General features: G+C 34.9%; 1 protein-coding gene across 2 annotated transcripts in view; it reads left to right on the top strand.

Moving 5' to 3' along the window:
• Positions 1-17,703, top strand: part of NAALADL2 (N-acetylated alpha-linked acidic dipeptidase like 2) — a 1,303,067-nt gene that overhangs the window by 820,741 nt on the left and 464,623 nt on the right. For both annotated transcript variants that reach the window (XM_078069051.1, XM_078069053.1), the window contains one exon: positions 15,340-15,490. In XM_078069051.1, coding sequence (XP_077925177.1) covers positions 15,340-15,490 — 151 coding nt within the window. The remainder of the gene's footprint in view (positions 1-15,339; positions 15,491-17,703) is intronic.

Below are 17,703 nucleotides of genomic sequence, written 5' to 3'. Positions count from 1 at the left end.
AGTCTAGGGACATGGTCAGGCTGCTTACGAAATATTTAATTTACCCAGCTGCCACAGTTTTCAACTTGCTGTCAGTTGTGATGAATTTGTTCCATACTTAATATTTGCAGATATTTCAATGTGCAAATACTTCTTCAGATCTGTACATTAGGGGCACCTGGGTGGCTCAGTCGGTTAAGGCTCTGACTCTTAATTTTGGCTCAGGGTTGTGATATTGAGCCCCATTATTGTGAGTGTGGAGTCAGCTTAAGATTCTCACCCTTCTCGGGGCACCTGGGTGGCTCAGTCAGCTAAGCATCTGCCTTCAGCTCAGGTCATGATCTCAGGGTCCTGGGACTGAGTCCCACGTCGGGCTCCCTGCTCAGCGGGGAGCCTGCTTCTCTCTCTCCTCCCCACTCATGCTCTCTGTCACTATTTCTGTCTCTCTTTCTCTCTCTAAAATAAATAAGTAAAACTTAAAAAAAAAAAAAAAAAAAGATTCTCACCCTTCTCTCCCTCTGCCCCTTCCCCCACCTCTAAAAAAAAAAAATAAAGTATATGCTTTTCTTTTCTGTTGTTTTGCATTTCATTATTTTCTGCTTCTGAATGAATAATCCCCTCTTTCTAACTAATTTTGTTTATTTTTCTAATTTATTAAAAAGAAAACCAAGTTCCTATGTAAGCCATATGTGAACTATAGAAACTATTAAGTTTTTAGCTGAATAGAAGTTCCACTGTATCACAAAAGTTTCATTGTTATGTATTCTACTTTTCATTGTGTTCCAGATGCTTTTCACTTGTTCTATGATCTCTAGTTATCAAGGAATAAATTAATTTTGTTCATAGTTTTATTCATTTCTAATTGATTGGGTTACGGTAACTAATATCACCGATACAAATACAGCTTTTTTAATTTTTTCTTTGTGGCAAAGTTCATGTAAAATGATTATTTGTGGTGTGCATGAGCTTTGTGAAAAATGTTAAGTTCATAAAATTCATGATTTATTTTTTATTTTTATTTTTTTTAAGATTTTATTTATTTATTTGACAGAGAGAGACCCACAGCGAGAGAGAGAACACAAGCAGGGGGAGTGGGAGAGGGAGAAGCAGGCTTCCCGTGGAGCAGAGAGCCTGATGTGGGGCTCGATCCCAGGACTCTGGGATCATGACCTGAGCCGAAGGCAGACGCTTAACGACTGAGCCACCCAGGCGCCCCCATAAAATTCATGATTTATTTGATTCCTGTATATCTTTACAGTTTTGGCTTTAGAATTTGTCCAATTCTAAAAGAAATATATCCCCTATATAAGTCTATTTTTAGAATTTCATCTTGCATTTTCAATATATTTTTAGTTTGGCATTATGCTGTTTAGTACACTCAGGTTTGTGGAATATCCTTTATCTATTTTGCTGATTTTATTTTTAGCATTCCATAGGGTATATCTTTAATCTTTATTGTTTTTAATTTCAGATATTTTATATGAATTTGCCTCTTCTAGATTTTTTTATTTGCCAAGTGCCTATTTGCTTATCATTTCCTTCAATCTTTATTATTTTGTTTCAGAAAGCTTTCTTGTAAAACACATTGCTAAGGTTTTGTTCCTTTTCAAACATCTCTGATTTTAATGGGATGATTCATCTCTTTTTTTTTTAGCATAAAAATTTATATGCTTTATTTATTTTTCTTTCATCATACATAATGTTTATTATTTATCTTTTTTCCCCTATTTTCTGATTTGATGTGTTCATCCAACTTTATTACACTCATACTTTTTTTTATTCTCCTAAACATTTTTGAGATCTAATAAAAAGTGTACTTCAGGATTAATTATGATGATGACACTGTCTTACATATGCCTGTTTAAAAGTCTTATCATATATCATTTCATTTATCTCATCTTATTTATTTTACCTGAACAAGGCAAATACTATGAGAGAAGTAGATTTAGATAAAACTTCTGTCCAGTGTTAGGGTGACTTCTACGAATCCCCGACAGATGGACATTTCTCCTGTGTAAATTCTATCTCCTGAAGAAGTATTCCTGCTTATTTCATTGTTTGGCTACTGTAATTGTTGCATTGGCTGTTCTTACAAAAGTCCACAGCTGGGTAGAGATACTGTCTAGGACTTTTCTAGAATCAATGCTCCTTAATCCAACCTTATATCCAAAGAACACTCTTCCTGAAGTTGGGGGAGCCATTCCATTTTCAACCTTCTGGGCTTAGTCGTGTTAGGACCATTGTGATCTCAAACTGAATCCTGATATAAAATAATTGAAAACACAAAGAGAGGGGAGCATGGGATAATTTGATCCACTCTTTGTCCAACAGTATACTCTTCATTCATGGTTAGTTTATTTTTCCATTTTTCCTATTATTTTAAAACCAGTGTTTCCATCTTCACTATTACAGGCTATATAACCATGGAAATGTTACAACACCTCATTGAGGCACAGTTTTCTGAAGTTGAATAAGCAAAACCAAATACAGATAAGAAAAATAGTAAGAGTAATCTTAAAAATCTCCCAGGGTGATGTGACAATTAAACGATGTTAGTCAAGGATTTGGGAGAGTCTTTTTTTTTTTTTTTTTTTTAAATACTAACCCAAGTAAAACATTTACAATGAAGAATAATAGTCTTTTTATATCTTTTAAAATTAAAAAAGGAAAAGTTCAAGGATGTAATTTATGGTGCAGCCCTAGTAAATGTACATATAGAAGTTGTGAATAATAAAGATATCTGGCATATTCTTAAACGCTTAAGTGTCTTGAAACATATATATGGGATATGACATCAACTGTGAACATTAGAAAATATAATAGAATTGCAAAAGATTTGGAAGCATGTATTTCTTTAACAGTAAGCATTTTTTTGTCTACGAGCAATTCAATTATTTTGTTTCTGAAATAAATTAAATAAAGCTTATTGAGTCTGATCAGCCCTTGTTTCCAGGGAATTGCAGTTCAATTTCATTTTTAATTAGAATTGAACATTTTGGATTTCTTAGCACTGGTAAGCAAGACCCAACAATATAATGTATGTACTTAATTTGTATTAAGTTTCTAAAATTTAGTGTTGAGAGTGAACAATATGTCTGGTTAATATTTAAACATCTCACAATGTTCTGTTGTAAAAGTTTCCATTTATAAAAGCTGCTATTCTGTAACAAATTACTTTCACTTTCAAATAAACCTGTTATCACAACATGAGCAAAACTTAATCAATTAAAAGAGAAAGCAAAGTAAAGTAATTATTTACTCCTATTTGAGGTGCACAATAGCTTTTAAACATCTAGAAATGCCTAGGAAAGGTAGATATTGGCTAAAAATCATTTTCCCTTAATATTACTGCTTTAATAAAGTATAGAGTTATATTCATATGGGATAGACATTTCTCTATAGGAAACCATTCTCTCATGGAAAAAGAGACTTATTCTGATGACCCTGCATGGAAAGAAGCCAGGAACCATAAAATCAGTTATGCTAATGTTTTCTCCTTTTTCAGTTTTTCACACCTCTGTGTGTGTGTGTGTGTGTGTGTGTGTGTGTGTGTGTGTGTTTGTGTGTATGTGTTGTGTATTTAGTGGTAGTCTAATGCTGCTCATCACACTGGGGCTAGTTGAGAACTATACACGCAAGTTATCTTTTTCCTTCATTTCTGTGCACTCAGGCATTAAACTGGATGTGTTCTTTGCCCAGAGTTTTGTCTTAATACAGTCCTAGGGGCTGGGAGAAGATTGCAGTGGACGCCTCAGTCACCTGGGACATAGTACATTGAAATAATACTTTGAACTAAACTCCTAGGCATCTGCAATGAAAAATATAGCAAGTAGACTTAACAGTGAATATAGTTTTCGAAAGGTAACTCAGAGTCAGAATGGACCTTTGCTATCTTACCTACTTAAAAAAAATATCTAAAATCTGAATGAAAATGTACATAAAGGTAATTTTTTTCATCCAAAGGGCATAGTGATTCTCAAGAAAATCAAAAGCCTTTCTGGGTCAGGAAAGTGGAAACTCTGTGACCTCTGATGTGTTTGTGCTGTAAAAAGGCCTTGCCAATTTTTGCCGGACAGAATTGTAAAGACAACTCATGATCTATTAACTGCATGGACAAGAGACATACACTCTGCCTGTTGTTTGGCAACTATAAATCTTTCTAATTAGTGCCATTAGAAAAAATAATATGGAAATTATTTCTATTCTTACTGAATTCTCACAAGACCTATGTATCAGATTTGCTCTCTAGGAAAAAAAAAAAAAAAGCTGCAAATAATCATGTCCCTGTATATGTAATCCTTTCGTGTGCCTGGGAATAAGACCATCCTTCAGCTGTTCATTTCTGGTTACTTGTCCTATGCCTGACTGAAATCTCAGGTTTTATATAATTAAATAAATTAATTTCAGGAGGGGTTGAGAAATTATGTCTCAGTGGAGTAGACTGCCTTTTTTTTTTTTTTTTTTAATGGAGAAAATCAATAAGAAGGTAACAAAAATAGTGTTTCCTTGATTGGTAATGTAAATGTAATAATCATTATTATAAGTTTAAAAGATATAAAATAACATTTCAAGTAATAGAATTATATAAATTAAAAGACACTAATGCAGTTTGGGGAAAAATGTATGCCTGGGAGGATCTTAGAATTTTTCTTTTCACATTTCCTCTAAGATACACCAAAAAGCAAACATAGACTGGTAATAAGTGAAAGATAATGGAAGAGTAGATTTAAGTCATATGAATATTTACTTTTGGAAATAAACCTATGAAATTTCATCATTTATATGTCAAGAAACATTTTTTCAAGATAACTAGTTTTGGGGATTTTTTTCTTCCTTAAGAGCATTCCCTATCCCAGAAAAATGCGGAGAAATTACACTCTTTCAATTATCAACCTGGTGCTCCTCCTTGTCTTCATTCTTCTCATCATCAAAACAAAACAACCTCACCCATTATATAGCATTTCACACTTCTCAAAGTCTTCAGACAGACCACCTCCTTTGAATCTGCCAGTCATTTTGTGTGACTGGCAGGGCAAATGTCATCTCTTTTTATGGAGGAGAAATTTGAACTGTATAGCTTTTCAATGGCAAGCCCAGCATCCCTTGCCTAATGGCCAGTCCAGTTCAAGACTTTCAGTTCAGTGGTTTTTCATCTGCCATGTTGCTTGCAAGCCAAGCTACAGCCAAACAACTCCATAAATTCAGATGTATTTCTAACAACTTAGAACATTATATAACACTTGCAGGTAGTCCAAGATTTGAAGTTTTTCTATGGTGAAATTTTAAAAGTAATTCAAAATATGCTCTTTTATGTTACTCATTTAATCTTCCCTCATATATTCTCTCCATATCCACCCACCTTGGAGAAGATACATATACTTTGTATATCTATATCTTATCTATCTACATATATATGGTATTTTTTTTTACCTGATATACCTGTATACATATATATGTAAAAAAAATAAAAACACTATGGAAACTTGACTCTATTTTTTTAATGTTCATATGATGATCCATAATACTAAAAATTAAGAAAACATTGAATATCGAATATATATCTATTTTTTTTTCTTTGTGTATAAAATTGGGAGCTCTATTTAGTATTTCTGTTAAAGAACTAATTTTGTAGGCAGTAGAAATAGAAATTTTGAGTATTGATTCTTTAACACAGTGAAACATTGGAAAATTATTTATGTCAATAAACCTAAACAATAACAAATTTCTGTGATATCTTTAGAGATATATAATTCTTATTTATTATCCATGGTTTCTCCCCATTATGGCTTTAGCTCACTATGTTCTTAGTTAAGTTAGAAACATACATTAAAAATTATTATTTTTTGGGGCGCCTGGGTGGCTCAGTTGGTTGAGCGACTGCCTTCAGCTCAGGTCATGATCCTGGAGTCCCTGGATCGAGTCCCGCATTGGGCTCCCTGCTAGGCAGGGAGTCTGCTTCTCCCTCTGACCCTCCCCGCTCTCATGTGCTCTCTCTCATTCTCTCTCTCTCAAATAAATGAATAAAATCTTTAAAAAAAAAAAAATTATTATTTTTTGTTCTTTTTGAACATGATTTATTTGGTAGAGCAACAGCATGCCTACAGATGGAAAAGAAGTATATGAAGTTGGTAATATCAGCAATTTATTTACTAATAGCAACTGTGTATTTTCCCTCAATATTGACTATAAGGAATATGAGTAATAGGTCAGAAAAAATGATGTGTTATCAATTCATGAATCTCCTTGACAGAGGAAAAGACCCCAGGGACTGTGTTTCTTATCCCAATCTAAAATCCCTCTCTCTGAAAATAAAATGATGTAGGTTAATACTTGCTCATCCACACTCTATCCTTGTATTCTCAACCTAGAACCTAGAATAATGGACCCATGTAACATAGGTGGATCCATCATTGATAGGAAAGATAGGAAATGTAGAAATAAAATACAGCATTTCTTCAATATTTTGAAGCTACAGTTGGAAAAATGATACCATAATTTAAATTTTTTAAAGATTAAGCTTCTATATAGCAAACATTATGAAGGTTGTAAAATAACTTAATATGAATTTTTAAAATTGAAAGAAATTTGCAAAGTTACATTTTTTTCATGATTTGGAAGTAATATAGTTTAGTGGGGAAAGCACAAGAAAATAAATTTCTCTACCCTGAATATACTGTTAACTATATGGCATGATCTAGTCATACTTATTTCATGATTACTTCATTTGTGAAATGAGAATAATTGCACAGGGAACAATGAGACATTAATTAATTAATTTATTTTTATTTTTTTTTAAGATTTTATTTATTTATTTGACAGAGAGAGACACAGTGAGAGAGGGAACACAAGCAGCAGGAGTGGGATAGGGAGAAGCAGGCTTCCCGCTAAGCAGGGAACCCGATGCGGGGCTCGATCCCAGGACCCTGGGATCATGACCTGAGCCGAAGGCAGGCGCTTAATGACTGAGCCACCCAGGTGCCCCAATGAGACATTAATTTAAAGTGAAATAAAAATGTTATACATGAGGGTACCTTACAAAGTAGGAAATCTTCCCTCCCTCTTGCCCTTCCTTCCTTCCTTCCTTCCTTCCTTCCTTCCTTCCTTCCTTCCTTCCTTCTTGAATTGTGTGATAAAGTTGAGGTTTCTTTTTAGAACTTCAGCAAGAGGCTTAATTTTTTGCATAACTTCAGGTTTTTTCTTCACAAAAGCAGAAGGTCATTGCTTCTTATTAATCTCACTAGAATTATTTAAATAACTACGGATACATTAAGTAAAGCAATTTGAAATCTAAGTAGAGGTGTTCGGTGAAATCAAAAAAGAATGCTGTGATTATGCCTTGGATATAGTCAGTCTGATTACAGTGAAAATTCCTCACCATAATAGTCTTTTTTTTTTCTTTAACAAAGGAAGGTGAGTTTATTTCTGAAACATAACAAAGCAAACAGGAATCTTACAAATCTCTTTAATGGTATACTAACAATACAATACATAATTAAAGGGCAAAACAACAAACCTATTAACAAGGAAAACAATCTCAAGAAAGAAGAATAACATAAAATTTAAGCCCTGAAGCCAAAATATCTGCTTAAAGAATGATCACATATTATGTGTCCAATATTTTCATTTTTCATCTATGCCAGAGCCATGTAATTTACATGAATAAGAATGTGCTATGAAATGTTAGGTTCATGGTTTTTTTTTAAGTTTATTTTTATTTTTCTGTTACTATGGCCATGAATCCTTAACACATTCTGTTATAATGCATATTAATCTCCCTGACAGTACTTTGTAAAAATCCAGGTCTTTTTAGCAATCTAAATAAACAGGCATATAATTCACACGGTATTGATTCCAGTGTCCTCTCGGAAAGCAAATCACAGCAAGAGAATCTGATGTGTTTTATAAATTCACCCTTTAGCCAGTCTATTTGTCTTTGTAAAAGATGGATGTATAACTGAAAGGAAAGGTGTGCTTTAGCAGAAAGATTGCCAGACTTGAATTTGGAAAATTGTAGTTTGATCCCTGGAATTACCACTTAGTAGTTCTGACTGTGGATCAGCCTTTCACCCTTTCTGAATCACAATTTCAACAACTACATAGTGGGAATTGAAATGACATATCAGATATTCTGAATGAAATTCAACAAACCACTTCGGGGACAGTATCTGGCTCATAGTAGATGTGCAATTAGTACTTGATGATTTGGTTTAAAAAAGACTCAGAAGACTTAGATTCTGATCACAATTATTTTCCTGAGTCTTTGTATAAAGTTTGGCACCTTATGTGAATGTAGGAGTTTGCTAGGGCTGCCATAACAAAATATCACAGACTGGGTAGTTTCAAGAGGAATTTATTTTCTTACAGCTTTAGGGACTGAAAATTGAAGATCGAGGTGTTGACAAGTTTGGTTTATCCTAAGCCTTTCTTCTTGGTTTGTCAATCGCCTCCTTTTTGCTGTGTCTTCATATGCCTTTTCTCTATGTACACACATTTCTGATGTCTATCTCTCTTCTTCGTAAGGACACTAGTCATACTGGATTAGTCCATCAATATAACCTCATTTGACCTTAATTACCTCTTTAAAGGCTCTACTTCCAAATATAGTCACATTCTGAGGTACTAAAGGTTAGGACTTAAACTTGTGAATATTAGGGGAACACAATTCAGTCCGTAACAGTAGACCTTAATTTTATTTGTAAAACTAAGGCCCTCTTTTTATATTTGCTCTTGTTTTCCACATGAAGACTCAGAAAGCTTTTCTAGCCATGGAGGCCAGAGAAATGGTTCTAGAGCTCAGCCAATGTTTTGAAGAAGCTAAATAACAGAGAAAATCACAAGCTTCCAACTTCGATTCTTGAAATCGGGCGTAGTTGAGGGATTCCACACATTGTAACCAGTGAAAATAAAAAGAGCAAGGCTGACATTCAATGGGTTCAGAAGGATGAATTGATAACTTAGGAACATCTGTAAATGGATTAAAGTCTAGCTGTGGAATTCACAGTGAAGACACTGGAACGTGGATTGTCTAACTCATAACAGCATCCTCCTTTCGGAATAGAAAAAACATTTTGATTGAATAGAATAAAAGTCAAGAAGGGAAGAAGTTAAGTGACAAGAATCAGAACAGGGTCCTTTCCCTTTCATGATTCCTGGCTTTGATCTCCTTTGAATGATTTTTTCCCTGAATATATGAGTACCATGCAGCCACCCACATGCTGCCAGTCTTAAGGCAATGGGAATATAAGCCTCTGTTGGACCATTTTTAGGTACCAGACTACTTACTCCCTGAATGAGTAGTTTTCAGGGAGCTTTGAGTTTTGTAAGATCTGCTCAGTAAGACTGCTGTATCCTGCCCATGGATTTGTAGTACCATTTATTTCAGAGGCAATTATTTGGCAACTGTTAGGACCTAGCTTTATACACTATACACAAGGAAAAATGTATTAATATGGTTCACAACAAGAAATATGGGATCAGTCACCTTGAAGTTAGCCAAAGACATTTTATCTGCAAGACCCTGTCAGCAAGACAAACTCACATGTTCAAATCCCAGTGCGTTAGTCTCCACTACTCCTTATCTCTAACTCTTAGATAACAAAACATAAAATGAAATAAAACAAAAATCAAAAGAAATTCTATTTTAATTATACATTTTTATAGAAGCTTAAGGAGAAAACAACACATTTAATTGAGTATGTGTGTGTGTTTTTAATTTCAGAAACAAGATGGATTAATACTTACATTCATATTCCAACAGACATACGTACAAAATGCCACAAACAAAATGTATTGCATGTTTTCCAGCCAGTGGGTGTGAAATATGGAATAAAATAACATTCACATAATACATTTGTCCCATATGCATTATGTATTCATTCACTCATTGATACATACACTAACTTATTCATTAACTCAACAATAGAGAAATCATTTGGTGCCAGCTACTATACCAGGCACTGGGGATATAAAATAAAGCTACAGGGCGCCTGGGTGGCTCAGTTGGTTAAGCAACTGCCTTCGGCTCAGGTCATGATCCTGGAGTCCCTGGATCGAGTCCCGCATCGGGCTCCCTGCTCGGCGGGGAGCCTGCTTCTCCCTCTGACCCTCCCCCCTCTCATGTGCTCTGTCTCTCTCATTCTCTCTGTCTCAAATAAATAAATAAAATCTTAAAAAAAATAAAATAAAATAAATAAAGCTACAGCATTCCTGTTTCAAGTAGATCACAGTCTAGTGCTACTAAAAATACCCATCAAATCTTTATGAATTCCTGGAGATAAAAAATACAATAGAATTTTACTTTGAGGACTATAATTGTTTCAAATGATGCCTATTTTGTCGGTGGAGCCATGACCTAGCTTGAAGGGAGTTGACTGACTGCATAAAGAAATAGAAAAGTGTCCCAGGATGACTATTGACCATTTCTCAGTTTCTAGTCCAGCACCTATCTCAGGCATATCAGGTGTCTTGAGATCTTAGCACCCATGAATACTTAAGCAAGGTTCATGTTGGCTCAGCACTTAGTAATCTTTGAGCGAAATAAAAGAGTGGAAGCTATGTGAGTAGGATGCTGCTGGTTTAACGATTTCTATTTTCATGGAAACATACTCTTATGACACTCTGTGTCAATCAGGAAATGGTGCCCTTGCGGGATGATACAGTCCAATGGGTCATACAGTATACTAGTCAGTGGCCGTGGCTTGCTGTACATGACCTTATAACACTTGAGCTCAATACCCTTTGCTTGACTCATTTTTTTATGTCTCCGTTCCAATTTCTAACTGGCTCTATTATGTTGAACATTGTCTTAGTTTACAAAGTGGAAAGCATGACAAAGAACCCCAAACTTAGCGCATATGTACTTGAGAGAGAGAGAAGCAAAGGATAATCAAAGTTTAGTATTAGGAAATCTTAGCCTTACGTTTGCCCTCTCTTTTCATGAATTAGACCCCCAATAATCATCAACCTAGGCCCAAGCGATCTGAAGGTATGAAAGGTGCTGGGCAGGGCTAACAACTTTTACCTGTGCTCCCAGGGACAGTCAAAAGCAGACAACTCAATGACAGCTGGCTTCATCCTTTTTATATTGACTTACCTTTGAATGCATTTTTAAAGAATATGATCTCACCAGAATAGTACATTCTTTGAAAATTTTAAGCAACCACTACCTCACCATCTTCAAAATGCAATGCTAACAACGCAGAGGAACATTTTTTTTAAAAAATCTGATTTAATATAGGCAGTTTCCTCAACTGCCAAATTCAGTGGAAATCCAGCAATAGATAATTTCTAAAATTAGGTCACCAAATTAAGCTACTTATTTAAGAGCTCTAGGGCAGCCAACAAGGGACAGCATCATGAACCAGATTTGACAACATTGGAGAGGTATATACCTCAGGTCCAACCATTACAGGCAGAGGATGAGAAGAGGGGGCTAAAATCACATATAGGGCTATCTCTTCAGGGTTGTAGGGGATTAATCAACTCTGGCAAAAGATACCATACTATTAAACTGCATTGCCTCATTGTAAGCTGTCATGTATAGAAAAATATCATGTTATATATTGATTATAAAAGGAATCACAGTGTTTTACCAAACATAATCAGAAGAAACAAAATTTGCAACTGTAGCATTTTATTTTTGATTATGATAAATTCTAATCACTAGGTTTCATAAACTTTCAATAGTCAAATAGTTAATGTACTGGCTTTTTAAAAGAGATTTTTAAAGATAATGTGACCATCCCACTACCGCAGGGTCAACAACAACAAAAAGATGTGAATCACCACTTTCCTTTCATGTGTCCATGGCAGACATCTCTCACAGAGCCATTGTCCACTTTGGCCTCAAAATGCTTCCCCCAGGCAGCCACTCATTGCCAGTTAATTGGGGTTAACACTTGAGATGAAAACTATTCCTCATTCCACCGGTTAACTGAACTTCCTGAGAGCAGAGCAGGGACTTTGTCCTACCTATCTCCATATGCCAATGCCAGCATATTACCTGCACAAAAGTGACACTCAATATGTAGTTGTGAATGATTAAGTACCCCAGGAATCATAAAAATTTTCACCAGCAGGTAATTCTCAAAAAAAGTATGCAAGTGGCCAAAGTTACAAACAAAAATAAATTTAACTTCACTTGTAAATTTAAAAAATGGACAAGTAATTTTTGGCTAGATTGGCAAATATTTCTTAAAAAATAATATGCAATGCTGGTGATAGAGGAAACAAGTACTCAGATATATGACTGGTAAGAATGTAACTTATTATAGCTTTTCTGGAGGGAAAATAGTTCATCAAAAATCATAGAAATAATAATACTTTCACCTAGAAATTTTACCTGTGGAAGTAATAGTTCATGAAGAAATATATTTGTGCAGTGGTTTAGCTATAAGGAAGTTTGTTGAAGTATGATAGAAAAAATTCAAAATTTGTAAAACCAACAGCCAAAGACTGGTCAAATAATATTTGATAGCCTTTCTATATATTTTTTTGTTTCAATTTTTTATTTAAATTCTAGTTAACATGTAGTGTAATGTTGGTTTCAGGAGTAGAATTTAGTGATTCATCACTTACATACAACACCCAGTGCTCATCACAGTAAGTGCCCTCCTTAATCTCCACCGTCCATCTAGCCCAGTGCCCACCCCCCTAACCCTCAGTTTGTTCTCTATAGTTGAGTCTCTCATGGTTTGCTTCCTCTTTCTCTGCTTTTTTCTTTCTCATATGTTTATCTGTTTTGTTTCTAAAATCCGCATATGAGTGAAATCGTATGGTATTTGTCTTTCTCTAATTATTTCGCTTGGCATAATACACTCTAGCTCCATCCACATCATTGCAAATGGCATGATTTCAGCCTTTCTATATTTTATTATTTTATTATTTATAGCATTCACATATGTATAGTATACAGCTATTAATATTGTATAAAAGTATACTTATCAACATGGACAAATATTTAGTATGTGCTTCTAAGTGAAAAAATAGATTACAAAATTTATGGTGTGTGGTCTTATTTTGTTAGGATATGTGTATATGTGTCTAAGCCCAAATAAAGGGGTTTAGAAACTCCAACATATTAACATTTGCTATTTCTTGATAGAATAATATGATAGGATAATAGGGTAGGATAATAATAGATAGAATATTTTGTGATAGAATAATAGGATAATAGGACTGTTGCTATTATTATTAATTAATATTATTATTATTTTGTCTGTATCTTTTTTTCTCTAATGATCACAAGTCACTTTAATAAATTTTTAAAAAGCAATTTTTAATATTTAAAAATTGCTTTCTGGAATTGTTCATATTTTTCTTGATTTATTCTTCTATAGTAAGCAGAACATTCAAAATCATTCCATTGATCACTCTTTTTAAAAGTAGCAATTTCAGCATCTAAATATTAGAAGCCCTCCCTAAGGACTTCAGTGTGAGCTTTTGGAGAGTCAGTCTTAAATCTGGCCCTCTTATTAACATATTCTTTGCTCTTTTTTCCTTTTCTCATTCTTCCCCTCTCCCTAAATTCTTCTCCCTCTGACGAGAAAATCATTAACTCAACATATGAGTCAATTGTTCTTTGCTTAGGTTCTAAGGGTTATTTTTTCTGATTAATAATTAAATAGATCTTATTTCATATAATATATTAATTAAATAATACCTACTTGTTCATTACTCAAAAATTGGAAAACACAATATTTTTAAAGGAGTTGAAAAAATGCCATTAATGTAATGTACTTAAATCAAGTATTTTTTTTATTTTTCTGCATATAACTTCTTTTATGTAAAAACCATATTATATGTCTAATCATATGTTTTATTTTTCTGATAGAAGTGCATTCTAGGGCACCTGGGTGGCTCAGTGGGTTGAGCATCTGGCTGTTGATTTCAGCTCAGGTCATGATCTCAGGGTGTTTGGATCGAGCCTAGATCCAGCTTTGCGCTCAGTGGGGAGTCTGCTGGAGATGCTCTCCCTCTCCCTCTGCTCCTCCCCACCACTTGCACTCTAAAATAAATAAATTAAATAAATGAATGAATAAATAAATAAATAAATCTTTAAAACAACGAAAAAATAAGTGCATCCTAAGTATTTCCTCAGAAGTCTCTCTCTTTTTTTTAGAGTCGCTGCTGTGGCAAGCCAGCATCTTTCTCGTTTGTCCCTTCATTTAGCAATACTGGTGAATGACTACTCTGGGCCTGCTAAGTGCATATGTACATTGGTACAGAAGATAAGCATGATGCTGTCCTCATGGAGGGGCCCAGCTAGGCCCACAACAGCCACCTTGCTTAGTCCACTGTAAAACTTAATAAATAAGATAAGCAGTTCCTGGGAAGCGAAGTATAGGTGTTAACTAGAGTCACACAATGAACAGCAACTGCCTACATTTCATATGATTCCTAGTCGTAGTCTCCATTATTTCCCTACGTCCCCCTACGTGCTTTTCCTCTCTCATGGGAAACACATGGATTACCAAATTATAAGTATTGTTTCTCACATCAGGTAAGTCACACTAAGCTCTTTACCCAAAAAATTAACTTATCAAGCTAAAACAGAAACAACATGAAATGTCAGGTTCATCTGCCCCATCATACTTATATATTGTGTACATATTGAAGAACAGAGAGGAATCTGCATTAGATACATCTCAAATGAAGTAATCAGGAACTATTTTCAAAATCTTTAATGACAAAGAGCAGGAACTGACCATTCAGAAGGAGGCCTCTTGGTTCTTTCCATCCCTCAGTTGCTATATCTGCAAGGTATGACTGGAATATCCAGGGCATAGATCAGAGTGACTAGGACAGTGGAGGCCCTCAGGAGGGTTCAGGACAGTGGCTATTTGCCAAACAGTATAAAAGTATTTCAACATATTAGCAACTAGTATGACAGGCTTCGCCCTCTAGGAAATAATCTCAAAATGCTGCAGGTGACTTGGCTTTAAGGGAAGGACATGATAGTGGCCAGAAAAATTCTTCTACAGCAGAATTTTGTCTTTGGTAGATCCTTTGTTAATCTCATGAAGGTGAGACTCCAGATCTACTTAGACAATTAAAAGTGAGAGAGGGAGAAATTCCATGTGCAGACAACTGAAATCAAATACAGACATTATAGGAATGCTGCTGCAATAATGTTGAGACAGAGGAAAAAAGGAAGAGGCCAGTGGATTGATAATTGGGAAATCTGAAGTGCCTGCTCATTTTAAAAGAAAAAACCCAGAAAAGAGAGTCATCTTATTTTATTTTATTTATTTATTTTTTTGGGTGGGGGGGAGTCATCTTATTTTGCTGACAGTTATCAAATGGCACTACTTTCAATGCATAGGATAATATTTTTAATAGTTTTCTCTTTTCCTTTTTTAGCTTTCCTTATTGGAAAAGGCTGGATTTGGTGGTGTTCTTCTGTATATTGATCCTTGCGATTTACCAAAGACTGCAAATCTTAGCCATGATACCTTCATGGTATCACTGAACCCAGGAGGAGACCCTTCAACGCCTGGTTATCCAAGTGTGGGTAAGTGTGCTGTTAACCTTTATTATTCTTTTAAGCATTACAGGTTGTAATTTATTAAGTACATGCTAAATTAATCAAGGGATAACAAAGTTGAAGAATTCTTACCACTCCATATTCAAAAAATGATTTTTATCTGCTCAAGTTATAGACTATCCCTTTGTTGGAATAAAACTTTTTTAGAAGTCTGTAATAGATTTTTGTCTGGATAAGTTGCAGTATTGTTAGCAAAGAAAAACATATTTTATATGTTGTTATTGATTGACTGAAAGATAAATTAATACCAGGTGGGACAAGCACTTCATATAGGTCGAAACCATACAAATACCTAGAAGGATGAAATACCTGCTGCTTTAGGGTGTCTGTAATTACTTTAAGTACAGAGTCTAGGGGTACACATGGTCCGGTTAGGTGACTTAAGTAGTGGGAAATGATGCTGGAAAAGAATGGCATTAATAGGATCAACTTGTCTGGCTCCCTAAGGGAAGGGATCTTACTCACTAGCAGCATAGAAAATGGCCATCTTTGCATCAAACATCCTTCTCTTTCTCAATAAGTTGTTCATGTTATTGGGGGGTCAGGTGGCAGAGAGAAGACAACTGAATTTGGCGGGTGCTCCCTGCATCATTGAATTTCTGTCCAACGTATCATTGACAAGTAGTCCATTAATATAGTCTTGGCTGGGGAAAAAGCTCTGTGAACCTTCTTCCAGGGTAGTAGCAACCCATTAACCATGACACTACAGTCAATAATTAAACTAACAACAACAAAAAAAATCATGTAATTATTCATGTGTTCTGCCAAAATTTTTCCGTTTTCTACAAAATGTCACAAAAGACTTTCTAATTATCTTGTTCAAGTCCACTTGTCCTCTCTATGCATATTAACTTTACTGATTAATCAATAACTCTCCAACAAAGAAGTAAATTCAATCAAATATGAGTTATAATTTATAAATTTTGTTAGGTCTACTGATTACTGCTTTGTCCTCTAAAGTACACTTTTAACAATCCATTTAAGAATTTTCCTTGAGACCTTATTGATACATATTTTTACAGTCTATTGTCTCATTATTAGAATTTTGAAATTAAAATTAGGAAGTGTCCATCTACATCACCAAAAATGTCAGTTCACCTCTCTCATTTGCAAATGCTCTAACTTCCTTGGGTTTTAACACCTCTGCTTCAAGAGTCTGCATATTACAGCTAACTTTTTTGTGACAAATCAATGGGCTGCAATACTATCAAAAAGCTACTTTATGAAGACTCTAAGTTGGTAAATTGACCAGTTGGCAAAATTTGCTCTTAACAATTTTTTTGGCTCAGATCATTTCATAATTGTAGAATTCCATAATATCTAGGAAAATGTTTGCCAGAGTCTCAAGCAATCTCAGAATGCTTTTTTTTTTCTTTCCTTTTTTCTTAGGATATTTATTTATTTATTTATTTTTAATTTTATTGTTATGTTAATCACCATACATTACATCATTAGTTTTTGATGTAGTGTTCCATGATTCATTGTTTGTGCATAACACCCAGTGCTCCATGCAGAACGTGCCCTCTTTAATACCCAACACCAGGCTAACCCATCCTCCCACCCCCCTCCCCTCTAGAACCCTCAGTTTGTTTTTCAGAGTCCATTGTCTCTCATGGTTCATCTCCCCCTCCGATTTCCCCCCCTTCATTCTTCCCCTCCTGCTATCTTCTTTTTTTTTTTTCCTCTTAACATATATTGCATTGTTTGTTTCAGAGGTACAGATCTGTGATTCAACAGTCTTACACAATTCACAGCGCTCACCATAGCACATACCCTCCCCAATGTCTATCACCCAGCCACCCCATCCCTCCCACTCCCCTACTCCAGCAACCCTCAGTTTGTTTCCTGAGATTAAGAATTCCTCATATCAGTGAGGTCATATGATACATGTGATACATGTGATACATATGATTCTCTGATTGACTTATTTCGCTCAGCATAACACCCTCCAGTTCCATCCACATCATTGCAAATGGCAAGATCTCATTCCTTTTGATGGCTGCATAATATTCCATTGTATATATATATACCACATCTTCTTTATCCATTCATCTGTTGATGGACATCTTGGCTCTTTCCACAGTTTGGCTATTCTTTCCTTTTTTCTATTCTTTTCTTTTCTTTTCTTTTTCCTTCCCTTTTCCTTTTCCTTTTTTTCCTTTCCTTTCCTTTCCTTTCCT

The sequence above is a fragment of the Halichoerus grypus genome, chromosome 1 (assembly GCF_964656455.1).
Source record: "Halichoerus grypus chromosome 1, mHalGry1.hap1.1, whole genome shotgun sequence".
Taxonomy (NCBI): Eukaryota; Metazoa; Chordata; class Mammalia; order Carnivora; family Phocidae; genus Halichoerus; species Halichoerus grypus.
This window is presented reverse-complemented; position numbering and strand designations above follow the sequence as displayed.